General features: G+C 54.8%; 8 protein-coding genes across 8 annotated transcripts; 7 read left to right on the plus strand and 1 right to left on the minus strand.

Moving 5' to 3' along the window:
- Positions 1-1207: 1207 nt before the first annotated feature.
- On the plus strand, positions 1208-2248 carry C8A04DRAFT_35977 (putative adipose-regulatory protein-domain-containing protein; the record flags this gene model as incomplete). Its single annotated transcript, XM_062783364.1, has 1 exon — positions 1208-2248. The coding sequence occupies one exon, from the start codon at positions 1208-1210 to the stop codon at positions 2246-2248; it is 1041 nt and encodes a 346-aa protein (XP_062638634.1).
- A 1641-nt stretch (positions 2249-3889) lies between these two features.
- On the plus strand, positions 3890-5850 carry C8A04DRAFT_35978 (uncharacterized protein; the record flags this gene model as incomplete). Its single annotated transcript, XM_062783365.1, has 3 exons — positions 3890-4937; positions 5016-5386; positions 5467-5850. 3 exons carry the CDS (start codon positions 3890-3892, stop codon positions 5848-5850), a joined length of 1803 nt encoding a protein of 600 aa, XP_062638635.1.
- A 2879-nt stretch (positions 5851-8729) lies between these two features.
- C8A04DRAFT_27025 (uncharacterized protein) lies at positions 8730-9843 on the plus strand (the record flags this gene model as incomplete). Its single annotated transcript, XM_062780138.1, has 6 exons — positions 8730-8739; positions 8990-9010; positions 9181-9245; positions 9376-9462; positions 9547-9651; positions 9736-9843. The coding sequence occupies 6 exons, from the start codon at positions 8730-8732 to the stop codon at positions 9841-9843; spliced, it is 396 nt and encodes a 131-aa protein (XP_062638636.1).
- Positions 9844-10225: 382 nt separating this feature from the next.
- On the minus strand, positions 10226-10962 carry C8A04DRAFT_35979 (trimeric LpxA-like protein; the record flags this gene model as incomplete). The annotated part of the gene is made up of 2 exons (XM_062783366.1): positions 10226-10414; positions 10504-10962. 2 exons carry the CDS (start codon positions 10960-10962, stop codon positions 10226-10228), a joined length of 648 nt encoding a protein of 215 aa, XP_062638637.1.
- A 546-nt stretch (positions 10963-11508) lies between these two features.
- C8A04DRAFT_10770 (uncharacterized protein) lies at positions 11509-13286 on the plus strand (the record flags this gene model as incomplete). Its single annotated transcript, XM_062776710.1, has 3 exons — positions 11509-11913; positions 12043-13030; positions 13117-13286. 3 exons carry the CDS (start codon positions 11509-11511, stop codon positions 13284-13286), a joined length of 1563 nt encoding a protein of 520 aa, XP_062638638.1.
- Positions 13287-14331: 1045 nt separating this feature from the next.
- Positions 14332-16834, plus strand: C8A04DRAFT_10801 (uncharacterized protein; the record flags this gene model as incomplete). The annotated part of the gene is made up of 5 exons (XM_062776720.1): positions 14332-14777; positions 14843-15126; positions 15355-15479; positions 15525-15638; positions 15710-16834. The coding sequence occupies 5 exons, from the start codon at positions 14332-14334 to the stop codon at positions 16832-16834; spliced, it is 2094 nt and encodes a 697-aa protein (XP_062638639.1).
- A 565-nt stretch (positions 16835-17399) lies between these two features.
- C8A04DRAFT_27029 (peroxisomal biogenesis factor 11-domain-containing protein) lies at positions 17400-18340 on the plus strand (the record flags this gene model as incomplete). The annotated part of the gene is made up of 2 exons (XM_062780139.1): positions 17400-17454; positions 17562-18340. The coding sequence occupies 2 exons, from the start codon at positions 17400-17402 to the stop codon at positions 18338-18340; spliced, it is 834 nt and encodes a 277-aa protein (XP_062638640.1).
- Positions 18341-19066: 726 nt separating this feature from the next.
- On the plus strand, positions 19067-20461 carry C8A04DRAFT_35981 (SRP40, C-terminal domain-containing protein; the record flags this gene model as incomplete). The annotated part of the gene is made up of 1 exon (XM_062783367.1): positions 19067-20461. The coding sequence occupies one exon, from the start codon at positions 19067-19069 to the stop codon at positions 20459-20461; it is 1395 nt and encodes a 464-aa protein (XP_062638641.1).
- Between the last annotated feature and the right edge of the window lie 425 nt (positions 20462-20886).

A 20886-nucleotide genomic window follows, 5' to 3' on the forward strand; every position in this document is an offset into this window, starting at 1 on the left:
CTTTTTTTCTCGCATTTCTCTTCTTCGCATTCCCTTTTTCACTTCTCTCTCCCAGATTTGGCGTGGCGGTTTGGGGATAGTTACCTGTTCAGCGTATCGGGTGTGTGGGTTATGTACGTTAAATTTGTTTACGAGCAATGTTTATGTTGATGTTGATGTTTGTTACGATGGCTGTTTGTCAGGTTAACGTTGCGTACGTTACTGCAGTGAAGTTGTCTAGGTCTTGCAGTATCAGCGTTTTCATGTGGTGTAATGATCGAGAGACATAGAGATTCCACCAATGCATACCACATCGGAGTAGAAGCCTTCCATTTACTTGTATTATTGTCTGGTTGAAACTCTATTTTTACTTACCTAGTATGGAGGTATACAAGATACATACAATGCCGTCCGTTATTTTATCCTCTGGGTGAATGCCAAGAATGACATCAGGGCCCGCATCGCTCCGCTGGCATGCCCAAGCTCCAGCTCCAAGCTCCCGGGCAGCTCCCCACTTCATTCCAGATCAAACACCACCTCGACGATTCTAACCCGATCCTTTTAGCGCCCACCCTCAAGCCACCACGGCGGTTGCTTAGCTCATGGATTGGTAATTTGGCGTTCAAAGGCTGCTTTTCTGGCGGTCTGTTCGCACGCAGCAGCAATGGTATGTTCTGTACTCTGGGAGCGAGAGCCGTACCTCGGCTTCGTTTAGCAAACAACTCTTCAACAAGCAGCTAACATCCGCACGGGCACGGGCACTCACCCTAGACGAGGCTAGAGACATCGTTGCGACCCTCCCCGGACGGGCGACCGCCAGAGCGCAATATGTTGTCCGTCGGGCAGTCCTCTTCGCGCAGAGCATTGCTGCCTCGAAGTGGGTGCAGAGCCTAGTCATCGGGACCGTCCTGTTTGCTATAGTTGGAACGCTGCTCTATGTGCCCGCCGTCATCGGGTACTTTACACTCTACTACAGGTATCTCCCACAGCTGGAGACGACCGTGCCGGTCCATTTGCAATATGGGTAGGATACTCCAAGCTCACTCACCTGAGCTACCTACCTCCTTGGGTACTCAATGGGAAGAAACTGACGAGACTGACGTACAGCGTCGGCCCGAACCCGTTTGGGATCGCCTCCCTCGAAGGCGTCCTCAACCGCCAGTCCTACGACATCTCCGTGTCGCTTGCGCTCCCGCGCTCCCCGGCCAACCTCGAGCGTGGCAACTTCATGCTGGCCTTGCACCTCCTCTCGCCTGGCCCTACTGTCGGCGTAGTGCCCAGCACTAAGCTCAAGTTAAAGCCTACCCTCCCTTACCTCCCACCTGCTAAACCCATCTACGATCGGGAACCCTTCGCGTCCTGGCACACGCTCGACTCCCTACTCCAGCCTACCCGTCTCGACCTACCTGCTTTCCTCACATCACACAGCATCGTCCACACCAGCACCCGCCCGGCCCTGATGCCATACATCGACCCCCTCGCCTCGCTGGCCTCGAGGGTCTTCTTCCTCGTCTACCACGTGCTCTCCCCGCATGCTGCATCTACCACACATCTCACGGTCCCCATGGCGGAGGACCTCTCCTTCACTATACCGCGCCGTGACGAAGGCCGCCGGCTACTACCAGAGAGCTTGTTGCTGGAGATCCAAGGAGGTCAGGGGATCCAGGTGTATGATGTGCGGGTGACGCTCTCTGCGCGGCTGAGCGGCTTGCGCGGGTTTATGTACCGCTGGCGGATCACCGCGTTTGTGTTGTTTACTGCGGCCTTCTGGATCGGCGGCGTGGGTGTGCTGGGCGGGGCGGTGTTGCTGGTGGGGATTAATTTGAAGGAGGTGAAGGATTATGATTTTGAAGAGGACTCGGAGGCGGAAGACGACGACGATACCGTTCGGACGGATAACGATAAGCTCCTAGGGAGGAAGTGGCGGGGCCCGAAGAGGTGGCGCAAGAGTGATTCCTCGCCTTCGTCTGATACCGACCGGGACGAGGGAGGATTAGGGCTGAGGCTGAATATTAAGAAAGAGGAGGACACCGAGGGCGAGTCGACCCCAATTCTCCCTAGCGTGCCGCCGGTCGAAACCAGCACTGAAGCGGACGACGAAGCCGAGACGGAGGTACCTGAGAGGAGAAGAAGCAAAGGCAAATCGGTGAAGCGCGAGGAGAGTGTGGAATCTAGAGACGAGGGAGTGGCGACTAGTTCCAGCGCGCAGGCCGGTTCTGAGGGCGCTAGGAAGAGGACTGTTGCCACGCCTGAGGCATCGGAGGAATGATGAATGACAGAGAGGAATGCTTGATGTGTTTTATGAGGGTGATGAGGTATCTGTCTGGGTACATATACTGTAAAGATCATGTTAGGTCGGCTCAGGACTGCCACGTTATTGATTCAGCGCTGCAGCCATCCAATTTCTCCATTTCATTACTGCCATTAGCCTCGAATGAAAGATCATTTTGCAGCCTAAGAATTGATGACATGCCCTCTTCATGCAGGATCCGAGAAGGAGTGCGCTCAAATCCGTCGACGGGAATGGATGTCAGGCACCAGGAACAGGGCGTGCCATTGCCAACTCATTCACTGCAGGGCAACCCGAAGTCGCAGCAGTGCTGGACACTGCGCTGGCCCCAGACGGCCCAGTCCAAGCCCGCTACGGGTTAGGGGGGGCTCGTGGCCCGTGCGACAGATCCCCACTGACCTCACTGCTGGCCACCACAGGCAGGAAGCTCCCTGGCTGGAGCCCTCGGCCACTGCAAACAGCACGTTGATAACGAAGGTGCGTGGTCGGTTGTTCCTTCCAGAGTGCAGGTGGAGGACAGCCTGACCTAGATTGCCCGAATTGGGCGCCCGTCACCTTCTCACCTGCACCTCCACCTCTCGTGGACCTGCAAGAAAGCTTCTACTCCCTGTATCTGATTTCCGGCTCCCGCACCGCCCTTTTGCACGCAAGCTTTCAGCCTCAGCCTCGGGCAGCCTTGAATTCTTTTGGAGGGGGGGTTCGAGACCTGGATTTTCTTTGAGTGGCTAGCTGGGGCAATTAGATAACTAGCTCGCCGGTTCATCTCGCCAGCACACCGGCGATCTGAATCGGAGATCGCTGGAACTTCCAAAACAACAAAAGAAAACGTTTGATCGAAGCAGCTTGGCAAGCCCCAGGAGGACCCCTCACCGCACCCCCGGCCACTGCGCCAGACGCCTGTCGTTGCATGGCCCAACCCCTCTAAGTTACTGTGTAAATCTCGTGCTGCCAACGCAGAACCTCCATTAGCCCCGAGGAACCTTTCCGAGCCCCTGCTGGGCATCCACTGCTAGCTTCGCTGCACATCCCGTGCACCTCGGGCTTCCTTCCTGCCAACGAGCATCTCTGAGGGTCAACTTTTTTCGTAGCTTTTTTTTGGCTCTTCCCTTCCCCTCTTCTCAAGAAGAAATTCACCGGTGACGAAACCTGACGCGACCTCGAGGTCCAAACCTACTCACAAAGGGTGTGCTTGCAACGGGTCATAGGCGGGTCTTTTACAAGGACTTATTTCCCCCGCCCAGCGACCGCCTTCTCCATTATCTTCACCCCCCACCGCCGCTTTACTTTTTCCTAATCTAGATTTCCCAACCGATTTGTCTCCCTTCTCACACACTCTCTCTCATCGGCCTACCTACCAACCCTTTTGACGACTGTGCCGCTACCTCGACGAACGGCATTACCGCCTGCGATCTGCCGTCGAAATTATACAGTCCACCCCTATTTCCCCCGCGACCCGAAACCCACGGCGCGGGGTAGCAAAGAAAATCACAGCGTGCAGCTGCTGCCGAACACCTGCAGTGTGGGGTCCGACCGCAGCCCGCAAAATCAACAACATCAGCACAACAATAACAACAACGACACACTGCCCTACGGCGCGACAAGACAGACTCAACCGCCGTCATGCCCTGCTTTAAGGGCATCGCGGTGAGCATCCACGCCAATGGCAACCCGCTCCCCGAGCACGGCATCCAGAAGCAGTCCCGCGTGTCGCGGATCAACTCGTACATTCCCGTGCCGCAGCCCCAGCTCGCCGGCGACTCCAACAAACCCGAGCCCGCCAAGTTCGCCATCTCCATCACCCTGCTCACCCCGGGTCTCGCGATACCGTACTCGGCTCCTAAGACGAGCCCGACGAACCCGTACCCGAAGCCCCAGCTCGTTGGGCCCTTACCCTCGAGCACCGGCGAGCATGGCAAGTACCATGGCATCGTCACGCCCTACATTCCCATGACCAATAGCGAGAACGAGACCATCGCCGCCTACATCTACTTCGATGGTCGTGCCAAGGAGGAGGTCGCCACTCTGCTTCGCCCGGGCGAGGAAACATGGGTCAACAGTCGCTGGGTGCAGGTCCCCGACGCCGAGGGCGGTGGCCTGGCCGAGCGCGAGTTCCTCTTCCGCGAGGTCGGCCTCGAACGCTGGCTGAACGGCCTCGATCTTAAGGGACATGATGCCGCTGAGAAGCTAGAGCGCCGGAGGCAAAAGTTTGAGAAGCGCAGGAGACGGCAAAAGCAACAATCTGGCGAGGGCGGAAGCAGCAGCATGGATATCGAAGGCTCCTCCGACAAGCCGCGGGGTACGCTCCGCTACGGCGCCGACGAGAGCTCACCCGTTGAGGCTATCTTTGACGAGGACTCTCTGTCTTCCTCGGACGACGACGACGAGCCGCCTGAGGCCACTGGTCAGATCAAGGTGGCCATGTTTCGCGTCATTGCTTCGGGCGAGATCAAGAAGGGCGAGTACTCGCCGCAATTTGACGCCCACGACGACTCCGAGGCGGAGGAGGGCAAGGGCGACTCCAACGGAATCGATGCCGACGTGGAGCACACGACGAGCTTTGCGAAGCCGAAGACGCTCGACCCCAAGACGATTAGCACGCAAACTGTTACTGGCATTGACGGTCCCGACAAGCCGTATGCTGTATTTACTTTCTTTTACCGCGGCGAGCGTAAGTTCTACAGCTACCTAGGCCCAATGTATTGATTTGAGGCGTGTCTACGGGATTTGCTAACTTATTCATGTTCAGGCCAACTCCAGAAGATGGGCGTCATGGCCCCCCCCAAGCCCCAGACCACTTCCCCCGCCATGAAGCGGCGGTCCGGCCAGGTGGACTTTTCGAGTCTCGGACCGCTCAAGACCAGCGGTACTGTGGGCTTCTCGACCTTCCGCGATCGAGAAAGCCAACCGGGGAGGAGTCGCAAAACACGCAAGGGCAGCAACGGCCCCGCAGGAAGCAGGGCCATGGACGCCGACAGTGATGATGACGACGATGATGAGGGCGGAAATGAACTTCTAATCAAGATGGAGGATGTTGACAGTAAGGACGACAAGTCTCAGCTCAAACCTGAAGACGCACAGTTCTCGAGCGAACTTGCCGATAGTGTGAACCGTATTCGGGTATGTTTTCGACTCTAGGGGGTTCTTATTCATAGCTCGCCATGAGGTTACTGAGCTAACGTTTTGATTTCACTTTCCAGCTTAAGCGCGCCCACTCCGCCGACCCGGACGGCGTTTCCACCCCGCGCAAGTCGCCCTCCGCCGGCGTGACAACCCCCCCGAACGAAGCGACCACGCCCGGCGGCCTGGCCCCCCTCGGCAGCACGGCCGGTATCTTTGGCAAATCCTTGGCAGACGACGCCAACATTGTTGGTAGTCCCCTCAAGAAGGCTCGTCCTAGCCTGGGTGCTGATGTTGGTCTTGGAGGCGGCGATCTCGGAGGAGGCCCCGGCGGTTCAGGCGCAGGAACCAATTTCCCCTCGGCGCTCGGTGATATACTCGCCAAGGCTCAGGCTGCTCAGGCAAGCCAGAATCAAGAGCGGGCTGATGCGCCGCCGGTAAAGATGGAGGAGGAGGAGTTGTAAGAAGAAAGGATATCCTCTTTTTTGTCTTGTTTTGTTTTTGTGCTTGTTTTTTTTAACGGAAGACGGAGGATCGTGGCGTTGAACAAACAACCCCCCAGACAACAACAGTGTTGAGATCTTTTTTAACCGGAAAGAAGGAATTTTGGTTGGGAAGAAAGGAAAATGGATGGATATTGATGGGGGAGAGGGAGTGAGTGTGTTGGGTTGATATACTTGGCTTCACCTCCTCTTCCTCTTCCACCTCGGCCTCCTTTTTTTTACTTTATTTTGTTGGTCTAAACCGCAACAAGAGCATTCACGTCTCCGCCCATATATCCAACCTTTTCTGTCTGGTCTTGGTCTTTCTGGTCAATCCCTGGGTTATCTAGGGGGCGAGCGGTCTTAGATACATGGATAGGTTGATGGATGAATTGGGTGACGAGGTTGTTTCTGGTGTTTGTCACAAGAGGAGAACGGGACGGGACGGAACTAGGGGGATTGAGTTGAACATGGGAGAATGGAGGGGAGAAGGGGCGGGTACATTTGTCGATCTTCGTTCTTACTATACGGGAACAAAATCGTACAATTCCTGCGCCGTGCCGGTCTGGATCGCGCCTGATGCCTGCTTATCACTGTCTACACGCCTGCGCCTTTGATGTTGGGTTGATGAATGGGGTAAGTGGTGCAGGCGGGACGGGCCTTGTTTGGGGGTAGTGTATAGTTGGTTGATAGTGACCTTGTGTGTGTACGCAGGTCGAGTAAAGTAGGGGTATTTGACAGCGGCGATGGCCGTTAGCTCGGAGGTGCCTATTTCTCTGAGTGCATTTGAGGTTCTCCTACTATGTGTGTTAATGTTGATGTGTTCCGTTGATTGTCTCACCACCCCGGGTTAGACACCAAACCCCAGAAGTAACCATGGCTAGCCCTTGTCCTCGATGATATTGTTACGTCACGGCGGTGATGAAGGCACGGTAGGCAAGACGACTGTATGACATGTGACGGGATATTGGGCGCGGTGACGGTTGGGTTGAAGCTATTCGCCATCACAAAAAGAAATAGCGGATTAGGCTGCCGAGGAAGTCACGGACATTCAGGCTTTGGTGGGAAGATTGGGTGGAAAAATAATTGCTTCTTTTACGTTATTGGCTCCGTACCACCGCCCATTGATCCAGAAACCAATGCAAGTAGACGAACTAAACCGCCGCACTCGGCCCAGGACTAATAATAAAACACCAACGAGGCCGTAGATAAGGAAACACGGTTTTCGCGATGATCCTTCATCCACAAAATGGAGGCGAGCCAGTCGCCCAATGTGGGACAGCATTGATATCATACCCAATAATGCCCACGCCCATGCCCATGCAACCCAAGACCTCGCAAAAATGACTCAAGTGTTTTCTAACCGGCTGCTCAATGGTTAGCTTTTTTTGTAAATTGGCCGACTGGGCAAGAAGAAAAGTCGAAAGAAAAAAAGCAATGTAGTCAGACTGTTGAGCTTGATAATTTGAAAGGATCAACATGGAAAATTCAGTTGGCCGTTCTTAAGAAGTGTGTGTCATCATTGTGGTGAAAAGTAAAGGGGAGGGGCAAGAAAAATACGTTGGCTTACAATTCAAGTTATTGGCAAAGGGGAGGGAGCAAACCAAACTTGATGTCGTTGTGACTGAGGAAAGTCGGTCGCACCCTCAACCATTGGGGGAGAAAAGAAGAGGAAAAAACAAAAATCTGCAGCCTTGCAAAATTTATTTTTGTATGCTTTGGGACCCATGCGCCCTTCGGCTGCCGAGGATTGGGGTTAGGGTTAAGTTGACGAGCCAATTGTCACTACTATTTGAGGAATTCCGTAAGTTTGCCTTGGAGCGAAAACATTAACAATGTAAAATGACAAGTTTATGGAGAGCCTGATTAATATCAAAAGATTCAGTAAAACATTACCCGAAAACGGAATGTATGTAAACAGTGCAGTATCACGTTTGAGAGGTAACTACCAAACAAAAGCTTTGTGCTATTTGAGGTTGTCGGGCACTGGAGCCGGATCCACCATTTCAGCCAGGCTTGTTCCTTGCTGCCTGAGGCCGAAAGACTGGACGGTTGCAGCCTGCTAGGAGGACAGTGCAAAATCTGAACACAGCTATTTGTACTGTATGTATGTACCAAGCAGCCGCTGTAAACTTGAGAGCTTAATCAAACTTCCTCCTATCTACCTCCTTAGACCAAACCAACATACATCGCGACGTGTAACTCCATTCATTGGTTCACATAACTCCCAGGATGGCAATTACAATCGTGATACATTCCCCCCAAATCACCCACAAACATGATGAAATTCAACCGCAACAAAACTATAATGAGAACACGTGACCCCCCAATATCGTACCTACTTGTACCTGCACCTGTGCCTACATTTGAAGCTACCCGCGCCCGCCATTACAATGGCTGTCTCCAGTTTTGGTATATGGTGAGCAGGGTAGAAGGAGCTTCCATTGATCAAGTTTACACCCAAGATTGGTCTGCTTGCCTCGAGCTGTGTTCAGATTTTGCACCGTCCCTATAGTGGACTGCACCGTCCCTATAGTGGACTGCACCGTCCACCTAGGTGGATTGCGAAAAACGACCCCACCATGCCTTTTACTCAGTCATTGAGCCCCGCAACCATGCCCCTCCCGGGCGCTGTCGTGCCCGGCTGCTCTTTGGGTTGGTTGTCGGGCAGGCAGCCGGCAGACGGGGATCGGTAGGGTAGCGATCGCAAAGTTCCATACAAATCCACTAAATGCTCCATCCGCCCAGCTTCAGCTCGCATTTCAACCCAAGTTTTCCATCGCCGCCCTTCGAAGTTTCATCTGAGAGACGCCGCTTGTCCCCCTTTCTCTGAGTCGATACGTGTTCCCCCACCATTCAAAATGGATAATCGTATGTTCTTCCTTCCCCTCTTGCGCCACTTTGACCTTCCTTGCCCATTTGCTGGCGGGGTTGCGCGCAAAAGTTGTGCAGGGGAACGCGACGGGCTTGCTTGACTGTTTACCCCGCGATGTTGTCTTTGGCGTCGGCGGTTCTGGCATGTGCCGCCTGGCAGTGGCAGCCAGGGCCGATGATATGCATCGTAGTCGCTGGAGAACCTGAAGATCGTATCGGGATCTATGCTGACATGTTATTTGTATAGCGCAGGTCCAGGGCGTCGTCAGTGAGTTCGATCCCCATTTCGACTTGTCCCGGGCGCGGAGGGAGGCTTTATACGGTCTCAGGAATGCATGTTCGAACACGCGTTCTCCTGGACTACGGATATGGGCAGAAAAAGTAACCAGGCTTGAATTGAACAATGGCATCTGACTCGAACCCCCTGCCATCTCACAGGCCAATTCCTCGAACACTACTACACGACCTTGGATACCGATCGGAGTAGGCTCGGCCCTCTCTATGTATGTCAAACCCCACCCTATTTCTGTCGCGCGACCGTTCGAACCGGGTTTACAAATGCGGGAAGTCGAGGGCGGTGAAAGCAAGAAGAGTTAGCTAATTGTTGATCACCCACGCGCCCACGGGATACAGCGCGAGAACTCGACGCTCACGTTTTCGGGTGGCAAGGAACCTGGAACCCCCCAAACTGGAACCACCGAAATTGTTAAGAAGCTTGTGGTAAGCAAAACTGGTCCATCCGATGAGCTATTTTGGTCGTAGAGTTGTGAATCTTAGGGCAATGCTGACGAGGTGTGATTGTAGGAGCTTCCCTTCCAGAAGTTGGAGCATAATCTCAAGGAGCTTCGGATTGATGTGCAGCTTAGCCCGAACAACGGCATCCTCATCCTAGTAACCGGCGACCTTAAGGTATGTATAAACATAGCGCGGAGGGCGGGATATCGGATGAGAGGAGGGAGAATCCAGTTACTGATAGTATGCGATTGTTTACAGGTCGATGGTGGTGACTACCCACTCCCTTTCTCGCAGATATTCCAGCTCTTCCAGGACCCCGCTGGCCAGTGGTTCCTTTTCAACGATATCTTCCGGCTCCTCATCTAAAGCGTCATCATCAGCCCTGGGCCGAAAGTTGCAGCCGCAAACTCTCGATGGAGTCTCGCCAAGACTGGATGGGGTTGCCGAGCCTTTTGTCTGATGAGCCTTTCTCTTTTGGTCTGATGAGGCAGGCTGGGGAGGCTCAGGAACTTGATCACTCTGGCCCTTCGGCTTGTCGCTTCTTTCAGAGACCTTGCAGGGCGGCAAAACGGGCGGGGTATTTTGCAACAAACTAGTGGGCGTTCTCTTCGAAGGGTGGCTGTGGCTGGCATATGGCAACTGGAGGTTTTTTGATCGCTTTTAGGTTTGAACGAAGACTAGATGGAGTTAAACACCACCAAAGAACCCGAAAAGAAATGAGTGAACCCGAAAGGAAATGGAAACAAACTCAAGCAAACTTGGCCGGATTGCTCGGTATCATCCGCCTCAGCATATCAATCTGCCGCGCCATGGTCTTGTTCTTCAATTCCGCCACCCCGCGCTTGTCGGTCCTCCGCATCCCGTTAGCGTAAACCACTGTAGAATCGGGCACCACCTCGCCGGCGGCGATCTCAGAGTGTGGTGTGAGCGTGCAGTGCTAGACACCAGGAATACAACTAAATCAGCATTTATCCATCCATCTAACAAGCCACTGGGCGTGTCAAGACTTTCTTAGTAGCAACTCACCTTCCCAATAACAGCCCCCGCGCCGACCCTCGACCCAACCCCAACCACTGTCCCCTCGCCCACCACCGTCTCGCCCGCCTCAATCACCGCGGCCACTTCCACCGTCACATAATCTGCCAGCGTCACCCCAGCCGGCGCGCCATCACCACCACTAGCACCATCCCCACCCCCTCCTCTCCTTACAACAGCAGCTGCTGCTGAGGAAGAAGACACAGGCGCAGCCCCCAACACAGCGCGCTCATGCACAATACACTTCCGGCCGACACTCACACGGCCGAGGTGGGATTCGATGCGGGCGCGCGGGTGGATGACGGTTTCGCCGTGGAGAGAGATGGTGTGCGTACCGGCGAGGAGGGTGGAATCGGCGATGGTTAGGGAGGAGGAGAGGTGAACCGGGGGCTTGGGCGGTGCGGCGGTGTTGGATGAGGAGCCGGGGTGTAGGGAGTGTCGTTTGGACATTGTTCTTGTTCTTTTGGGGGGGAGCTCTTGTGAGTGTTAGGGGGTGGTCATGGTGGAGTTGGGAGTGGGTTTTGGAAGGTAGATTGATTCCTTAATGGAATTTGGTCGTAGGTTATGGTGGTCGTTGTGGGAGTGGTGATCGGTCAAACATTGTTGACATTCCAGGAGTGCCAGGGTTCGTCGACTTTGGCGAGGGTTGGAGGTGAGACGCGTTGCACAAAGAAATGCTCGAGTCCCAAGCTTCCAAAGCTTCCCCACACTGTGCCACAAAACAGCTCCATTACGCCACAATTCCCGAAGCGCACCGCCACAATTTGTAACGCCGCAGCCAATCAGAAGCTCGCTGTATCCAAACCTCCAAAGAAAGGTGCTCAATCAGCGCACGCACCTTGCAACCTCACCCGCAGGTCCCACCAAACGAACAAATAGACAACCCCTCCCCGACTCCCCCGGCAGAACGAACTCCCGGCCGAGGCCAATTGGCATCCCACGCACCTCTGCTCGCTCGAGAGCAGAGAGAGACGAAATTCACCTATCGCCATCGCCATGCTGTCACGCACCGCCGCGCCGGCTAAGGCGTCGGCTAAGAAGACCCTCTCGAGCGCCGTTGCTGCTGCTACTGCGGCCGCGGCCACAACCCCATCAGTCACAGCGACGACGACAACGACCTCTGCGAGTACATTGTCGCCTGCGCAATGCCGGACGTTTGCCACCGTCCAGGACGCCAACGCCGCCAATGTGCGCACCTACGGCGGCCTGCGCGACCAGGACCGCATCTTCCAGAACCTGTATGGGCGCTTCCCGCCTGACCTGAAGAGTGCGAAGAAGATGGGCGATTGGCACAAGACGAAGGAGATTATTCTCAAGGGTCATGACTGGATTATTGGCGAGATTAAGGCTTCGGGTCTGCGCGGGCGTGGTGGTGCTGGTTTCCCTTCGGGTTTGAAATGGGTGCGTACTCTTTTTTCTCCCCCAATTCCTACCATGTTGGTGGTGGTGGGGTTATTCAAGACCGGGGCCGCCAGTTGTTTGTGGAATGGCTCCAGCGAGCTTCCGGCTAACCTGACCTCTTTCGGGTAGTCCTTTATGAATTTCAAAGACTGGGACAAGGACGATAAGCCGAGGTACCTGGTGGTCAACGCCGATGAGGGTGAGCCCGGCACCTGCAAGGACCGCGAGATCATGCGCAAGGACCCCCACAAGTTGGTCGAGGGCTGTCTCGTCGCCGGCCGCGCCATGAACGCCTCGGCCGCCTACATCTACATTCGCGGCGAATTTATCCACGAGGCTGCCGTGCTGCAGAACGCCATCAACGAGGCCTACGCCGACGGGCTGATCGGTAAGAACGCCTGCGGCTCCGGCTACGACTTCGACGTCTACGTCCACCGCGGCGGTGGTGCCTACGTCTGCGGCGAGGAGACCAGCCTGATCGAATCGCTTGAGGGCAAGCCGGGCAAGCCGCGTCTCAAGCCGCCCTTCCCCGCGGCCGTCGGCCTATTCGGCTGCCCCTCCACCGTGGCCAACGTCGAGACCGTCGCTGTAGCGCCCACCATCTGCCGGCGCGGGGGCAGCTGGTTCGCCGGCTTCGGCCGCGAGCGTAACCAGGGCACCAAGCTCTTCTGCATCAGCGGGCACGTCAACAACCCAGTGACCGTCGAGGAGGAGATGAGCATCCCGATGCGCGAGCTAATCGACAAGCACTGCGGCGGCGTTCGCGGCGGGTGGGATAACCTGCTAGCCGTCATCCCCGGCGGCTCGTCGACGCCCATCCTGCCCAAGCACATCTGCGACAACCAGCTGATGGACTTTGACGCCCTCAAGGACAGCCAGTCCGGTCTCGGCACCGCCGCCGTCATCGTCATGGACAAGAGCACCGACGTTGTGCGCGCCATCTCCCGTCTTAGTCACTTTTACCGCCACGAGTCCTGCGGCCAGTGCACCCCCTGCCGCGAGGGCAGTAAGTGGACGGAGCAAATCATGCAGCGCTTCGAGAAGGGCATGGGCCGCGAGCGTGAGATTGATATGCTCCAGGAGCTGACCAAGCAGGTCGAGGGGCATACCATTTGCGGTGAGTTTCCCCAAGATTATTGATTACTCGTTTGCTTTTTGTCTTTGTTTATTAGGATAGAATAAGCACGCTAACTCTATGTCAAGCTCTCGGCGAGGCCTTCGCCTGGCCCATCCAGGGCCTGATCCGCCACTTCCGCCCCGAGCTCGAGGCTCGCATGCAAAAGTTTGCCCAGGAGACTGGCGGCGAGGCCCTGGCTGGAGGCTGGAACCACGACTCACGGCTGCAGGGCAAGCTTGTCTCACCGGGTATGTAAAGGGGGGGGAACGGAAAGGAAGTGCCTAGAGCGGGAAAGAATGGGGGTAGAAAGGAAACGGTTGAATGCATCTGGTCATGGTGGTGAAGGGTGTTGGCGGCGGTTTTGATAGATGTGGGTGAGTCTTTTGGTACCTTTGTACATAAGCCTAATTCGCCCATTTCTTGTCCCTTTTTGAGAGTGGATTTCGTTTACTTTGTCAGTCTAGGTGGCGGTTGTTCCTCCCCGAAAAGACTCCTGGAGAGAGGGCGAGAAAGAGAAAAGGTGGGTTCGCGTGGCACGATTTGATTGCTTGACACAGGAAAAGAAGGGTGTATAGGCGCCCAGCAAAAAGGTTGGTTGTCGGTTGGTTGCCTTGCATAGTCCCCTGCAACCCCTCAAAGACACCCGCGAAACGCCAGATGCAGGACGGGAAGTGCGGCCGGCCAACCATTCTCTTCCAAGTCTCTCCTAGATTTACCGCTGTGCAAAGCATACAAATTATTAGAAGTCGGGACAGATAAATTTTTTGCACAGCCTCAGATGCTGCTTCTGCATCTTGCATCATGGGTCATAGGACAACGCAGCATGGGAAGTGGGTGATGCGAGGAGGGGGCGCTGTCGCAGCCTTGTCTACTTGTCACAAGCTTCAGCTCTTCAAGTAGGGTAGGTGACCCCTCGCGACATCGGGAGTGACTGAATAGGTTGTACTCGCTTCTCCAGGTGTGTGTGCCCCCTTTCTTGTCGACCTTTTCTCGTCGACCTCTTCTCGTCGACCTCTTCTTCAAAGCCTTGTCGTTGTGTTTCCTTCTCTATGGCTGCATCCCCTGCTTTGTCGGGTCTTCTCCTTTGCTCTGTCTAGATCTAGGCTTGGTTTTATTGCGCTCTACTTGTCTCCTTGCCTTTTGCTCGTTCTCGTCTCCTTCCTGTATTACTTTTAACGTCCCCGGCCAACTTGTTACACTCTCGTCCGACAGCTTCTGCTCGTCGTTGTTCAACGCTTGTCCACCAACAGCCAGATCAGACCAAGTCTCTTAGCCGTTGGGACCCCTATTAACCCACCACGATGGCCGAAGTCATCGGCATCATCGGCAGTAGCATCGCCGTTGTTCAAGCAACCAAATCCCTCGCCAGCTTGGCCGGTTCTCTCACGCGGCTCTGGCGGGAAATACGCGATGTTCCCGAGAGGATCAACACACTTCTCACCGAACTTGAGATTACCGGCGCGTTCGTCGACGCCTTCGAGGGCGAGCTCCTGACGGATGCCGAGGACGTCTCGACTGGTTTGCAACAGCTTGTGATTCTGCAGTTCCGCGATGCACATGCTGAGTTGGCGAGCTTGGTTGAGGACTTGCGAGCGGAAACTGCGGTATCGGCGGTTAAAGGAAGTCGTAGGAAGGGCTTGATCGCGAGAACGAAAGTTGCGTTGAAGAAGGACGTGCTGGATAGGTATGAGCGTCGACTTCGGAAGGCGCGGGACCATCTGGAGCTTGTAAAGGACACCCATCTCATGTGAGTTGGAAACACGTTGGGTTGTTCTTAAGACGTGACCCGCTTACCCACAACCATGATGACAGGTCTGTTCAGAAACGACAGCCTGAGTTGATAGTCGCCAAACTCACCAGCGCGCTTCAAAGTTACAACATTGCCAACACCATGGAAAGTAAAAATGATGGCAGGTCTGCTCAAAAATCACAGCCTGAGTTGGCAGCCGCCAGAGTCCCCAGCGCGGTTCAAAATTGCGACACCGCCACCACCACGGATTATTCGGGTTTGTGGGGAGAAGCCGTTGACTTTGCCACGATAGTTGCGGAGGGGAGGTACCTGGCGGCCGAGGTCGAGCCATTCAGCTATCAAGATCGTGCCGGGAGAAAAGTGGTACGCCGCGATGATTTGTACAAGCCCTTTTCTGGTATGCTTGGATCTCTCGGGTTGAAATCCTGGGTAGCGGCGGAACAAATGGCACGATCCGGCGTGCCGGAAACAACCTGTGAGTCTGCCTGTACATGTCCGGATACCGCCCCCATCTTTCAAACCATCCCCATCGTTCAACCCGGTTTCTTCTAACCGAACAGTCAAGGCTACCAAGCCAAGGCTATGTCGCCGCAGTGGTTGCGGGGTAAGAATATTTACTATTTGCAGCTTTCGATAGACACCAGCGGCTGGAAGTTTGTTTTCAGGCACTATGTGACCGTTCCACCCACCACTTGGGAGGTGCCCCCGGGTGTTTTTGGGCCGACCCGGCTTATGGGGACGGAGCCTACGGTGCCTTTTAATTTGCTCCGGGGGTCGTGGGAGTCGTTGATGAAGAGCTTTGACGACGGGATAGCTACGCCATATTGCGTGAATGGAGATGGCGAGACTCTTGTTCATGTAAGCGGACGCAACTTCACGACTAATCCCCCCCAATCTTCTCCATAATGTTCTGACAATATGGCGTTTAGCGGGCCATGCAGTCTCGGCCGGCCTTTGTCGAACCATTGCTCCGAATGGGCCTCGATCTCTACCATGAGGACGGGCACGGTCACCCGGCGTATCACCATGCTTTGTCACGGTACTGGGGAAGTGACCTTCCTTTTGTCCATCGGCTATTCTTGTCCCAGGGCGTCTACGACGAAGTCACATCATGGCCCGATAAAAAAACGGCGGATATCATGCTAAGGAGTCCCGTGGCTTTTGACTGGCTCGTCTCTACCACCTTCCAGGACTTTTATCAATGGCCCTTGGAACACCGTCTCGCAGTACTCTCCCACTACACCAATAGCCTCCGGTTTCCATACAGTAGGGCCTTCGGCCGATTGTTTCATCCGGCGGGCCATTTCCGGCGGGAGGAACTTCTCCATTATATCCCGTCTCTAGGGTTTTGCGCCCTCCAATGGGCCACAGACTGTTACTTTTACGTATGGCACCGTTGGTGGAATGTCTCAGGGAAAACTGAAGGGCGCCCCCCGGCACAGGGTATTATCCAGGGAGTGGCAGCAGTGGTGAAGCCCCCTGACTTCACCTCTTTACACGAAACGGGGTCCATGAGCGGCCTACTGGCGACATTTGCATGCGCCCTCGGAAGATGTAATTGGGCCGGCACTGTCCGCAAGAAATTATCTAACACTTCGCCGGATCAAGATCAGAGAATCGCCCACGACAAGTTGCTGAAGAACTGGGTCAGTGATCTTGCGGCCGGGGGAATGGACCTAGAAGCATATGGGGAGTCAGAAAAGGCGCACTACGATCGCCGAGGCGTTCTCTCCTCTCCACAGAAACCACGGGAAGTTTTGCTAAGCCCCGAGGAGAGAATATTCTACGCGCCGCAAAGGTCATTAAACGGGTTCACGTTTGGCCCAAAAGCGGAAGATTGGAATCTCATATGGGAGTGGCACCCAGATCCCGAAAGGCTTGCCGGCGAGTTCTGGACGCTGATCGAAGACCCGCCCTTGGCTATTCCGGGTAGTTGGGTGGACGAACCCGAGAGCTTCTACTTCACAAACCCGAGAGTTAGGGAGAAGAAGGTTTGGCCACCGCCCAAGCCTGTTAAATTAATTTTTAACCAGGCAGGGTTGTTTAGTGAATAGGGTCAAATAATCGGCAACGGCAACAATTGATTGTCCTACTCACCCTCTTCCCATCCCCCATGTCTGTCTGGTTTGTAACTAACCTCGGCAGAGGTGTAAGGCGGGTTGAGAATGAGGATGATGACCGTTTCCGTCGTTCATCGTTGGCGAAGTGGGATCTGGATTTTCAATGGAGCGTGGTGGTCCCCGGGATTGGCAGAATCCAAAGTAGCAGGGCCTACACAGGAGTGAGCTTGATAAATCATGCGCGTTATGTCTCACTTTTTAGTTGTTGAGAACCCCTGAGAAGATGAAGAGAGGGCCACGTCTTGAGGTCCCTGTGATAGTGTTGTGTTGGCTTAAAGTGGGGCATATACAGGGGGAGTTGCACGATAAAACATTTCAGCTCCAGAGCGTGTTTTGACAACTTGTGTACGATGGCAACATGAACTGTCAAACGTTGAAGGCCTTCACTTCGATTCGCCAAATGACTCAACGTCAATTTTTGACTACCTTCATTTTTTCTGGATTTTTTTTCACCTGCGTGTCGGACACGATTTAACGGCTAACCCGCCCATCAATCAAAATGGCGGTTGGTATCAGCGCCTTCAAGCAGTTCGTGAAATTCGGCACTGATGCCTGTAAGTCTGGAAGAACCGGTTCCGTGTCACAATCTATCTACCCCCGGTCATCAGAATTATAACACAATCAGAACTACACACGGAACACTAACCCGATCCTCTCACAGACGGCATTGAGCGCCTCCTCCGCCTCATTCAATCCCTCATCACCATCCTCCTCTTCGCACCCACAAGCTTCAACCACCTCCCACTCCTATCCCTCCTGATACCCACGTCCTTCATTTCACCAACCACCCCGACAATAACAACAACCCTCACCCACCTCCGCAAACGCCTCGCCACACTCCGCCAACCCCTCCGCTTCTTCCGCTTCCTCGACTGCTTCACCTCTGCCTGGACAATCTTCGTTACGGCACCAACCGCGACGCCTTCCTTGGCAGACACCCTCCTCCGATGGACAGACTTTGGCAGCAAGGCCTTCAACGGCATGTACCTTCTCCTCGAGAGTGCCGTGTTTGCTGAGGTGGTGCTGGACGTGCCTGGTGTCGGGTTGTGGGTGGGAGGGCCTGAGGCGGTGAGGCAGATGGGGTTGGACGGGCAGCGGTTTTGGTTTGTGAGTTTGGTGTGTGGGATTGTGGGGGGTGTGGTGAGATTGATGGTTAGCGAGACAAGTGGGCAAGAGGGAGGGGGTGGTGGGAAGGAGGACGGAGACGGGAAGGGAAAAGAGGGCAGCGTAAAATCGGTGCAGAAGAAACGGAAGGTTTTGAGGAGAGTGGTGGCGGATATGATGGATCTCGCTGTCCCTGGGTCGGCGGTGGGCTGGGTGCCGTTATCACCGGGGATAGTGGGAGTATTGATGTTTGGAAGCACGGCGCTGACGGGACTGGAGGTTTGGGAGAGGTGTGGGAGAGAGCTTGCTGTCGGCAAGGCAGCAGGCAGGTCATAAAGGCGGTTGATTCTGTCTGCGATGGCATTGATTGCAGTATTTACAGGGCATGAGATATATCAAAGAGGTACCTAGATAACTATCAGAAAACTAACAAGGGGCAAGTAAGGCCCCTATTGATCAAAACTTCAGTCGGGACATGAGATGACTTTGGTAAATCTTCACGACGACAGTTGCAATTTGGGAACACATAGCTCCAAAGACTTTGCAAGTGTTGCCCCAAACGATGGTTGGGTTAAGAACCCAAAGCCGTTAGGGCTAAACTAAATAATATTATTTCTAGAAGATCCGTGAATAGAATGGAAGAAACTAAACCCGTAACTGTCAGCGTAATAAATTGGTCCTTTTACATAGTAATGTGAGAATGAGTTCAGATGAACGGCGGGCCGTGAAAACCCCCCAGCCGCCCGCATGCAGGAACCAGGTGGGGCGGGCCCATATCATCCCCACCAAGATGCGGCAGAAAACGAAAAAGTTTGGCGGTGAGGCGCATTGGAGAAGCGGAAATCCTCAGAATTTTCCTGGGAAAAGAAGCACACGCGACTGCCTTTTGATGTCATTCGACCGCTTTGCTTTGCGCAATTTGTGCAAGAGCTAACTCTCCCCCCCTTGCGCCCTCGCTCTTAAAATTTTCTTCTCCCCATGTCCGCTCCACCAGCGTGGCTTTTTTCCAATAACACTGCATCAACCGCGCAGCAATCGACCACTCGCGACGAAGCACCCACCATGGTCGGAACCAAGAAGCAGAAGACCGGCGGGTCTAAGAAAGCGACCGGGCCCGTCGCCGAGCCGCCGGCGCAGCTCATGGACCTAGTTGAATCATTCCTCTCCGATCACGATTTCTCCGACGCCCACCGTGAATTCTCGAAGCAGCGCGCTAAGAAAGGCTGGAAAAAGGGCGACAAATCCGCCCACCACTCCCTTGTCACGGTCTTTCAGAGCTGGGAGACGTCCGGAAAAGGCGCCAATGTTGCCGCCGAGGTAGTCACTGCCGTCAATGACGAGAGCAGCGAGAGCAGCGAGAGCAGCAGCGATTCGGACTCCTCTGACAGCGAGAGTGAGGATGATGCCGACGTTGAAATGAAGGACGCCGCTGGGGAGGAAGCTTCGAGCTCGGATTCGAGCAGCAGCAGCAGCAGCAGCAGCAGCAGTGAGAGCGAAAGCGAGAGCAGCGACAGTGACAGCGACAGCGACAAGGAAGACGAGAAGAAGCCCGCGAAACCCGCTCCCGCACCGAAGACTCCCGTGAACCCTCTCAAGCGTAAGGCGGCTTCCGAGAGCAGCGACTCTTCGGATTCTGACTCCGATTCCGATTCGAGCTCCGACGAGGAGGCTCCCGCCCTTAAGAAGCAAAAGACCGCCGCCGCGCCCGCTGCGGATTCGTCGTCGTCAGAATCCTCCGACTCGTCGTCTTCCGAGTCCGAGTCCGATTCCAGCTCCGATTCCGATTCCGACTCCGACTCCGACTCCGAAGAAGAGCCCGCGCCCGCGCCCAAGAAGGCCGAGGCGAAAAAAGAAGTTAAGGATGCCTCTTCCTCTGAGTCGTCGGAATCAGACTCGTCTTCTTCTGAGTCAGATTCCGACTCTGATTCCGATTCCGAGGACGAAGCTGAGGAGGCGGCTAAGGTCCCTCTCCCCGACTCGGGCTCAGAGTCCGATTCCTCCAGCAGCTCTTCGTCTGAGTCGTCCTCCGACTCCGATTCAGACTCGGACTCAGAGAAACAGACCAAGACCAAAGCCGTCAAGACCGAATCTTTCGCCCCAGCCGCTTCCGACTCCTCAGCGACACTCGACCGCTCCTCGCCCAAAGTCTTCCCCGTTGACACATTCGCTCCGCTCCCGCCGGACCCAGTTACGTTCAAGGCCAACAACCGTGGCAAGGGCAATGGAAACGGCAAGCTGAACCAGCCCTTCTCGCGAATTGACCGCAGCCTCGAAGTCGATCCCCGCTTCCAGTCCAATGCCTTTGCCGGGCACGACTGGGGCCGTAAAGCCCACGAAGACCTGATCGTCACGCGCGGCAAGGGATTTACCAAGGAGAAGAACAAAAAGAAGAAGGGTAGCTACCGCGGCGGCAGAATTGATACCTTTGCCGTGGGTGGTATCAAGTTCGATGACTAAACTCTGAGAGGGGGTTTCCTTGTTTATTTATCATGGTCGATCGTGGCGGTCCTGGCCATTTAAGAGGGCGGAATTAGAGAAAAGGACGGCAATTTTATGTTGCCATCGGCACGGGCGGTTTATCGGGGGTGATTCACATGTGGTGGTGGGAAGTGGGCGGCGTCAGTTGGCCAGGTTTTTACACATGGCATATTAGCATGGAGTCTCGGGCAATTTGTGATAAGTTGTTCTCGTCCGGTATTTACATGCCAGGTTTTCTGGCATCCGGACCTGTTTGTATCTAACTACAATTCTCGGGGGGTCTCCCCTCCATACGAATGTAATCTATGAGTACTACCTCACTCGCCTACGAGGCGAAGAGTGTCCCAACCCGAAGACAGCTGTGACGGGACTTGCAGACCGCTTTAACCTGTGTCTAGGGCATT

The sequence above is a fragment of the Dichotomopilus funicola genome (assembly GCF_033296635.1).
Source record: "Dichotomopilus funicola strain CBS 141.50 unplaced genomic scaffold C8A04scaffold_17, whole genome shotgun sequence".
Taxonomy (NCBI): Eukaryota; Fungi; Ascomycota; class Sordariomycetes; order Sordariales; family Chaetomiaceae; genus Dichotomopilus; species Dichotomopilus funicola.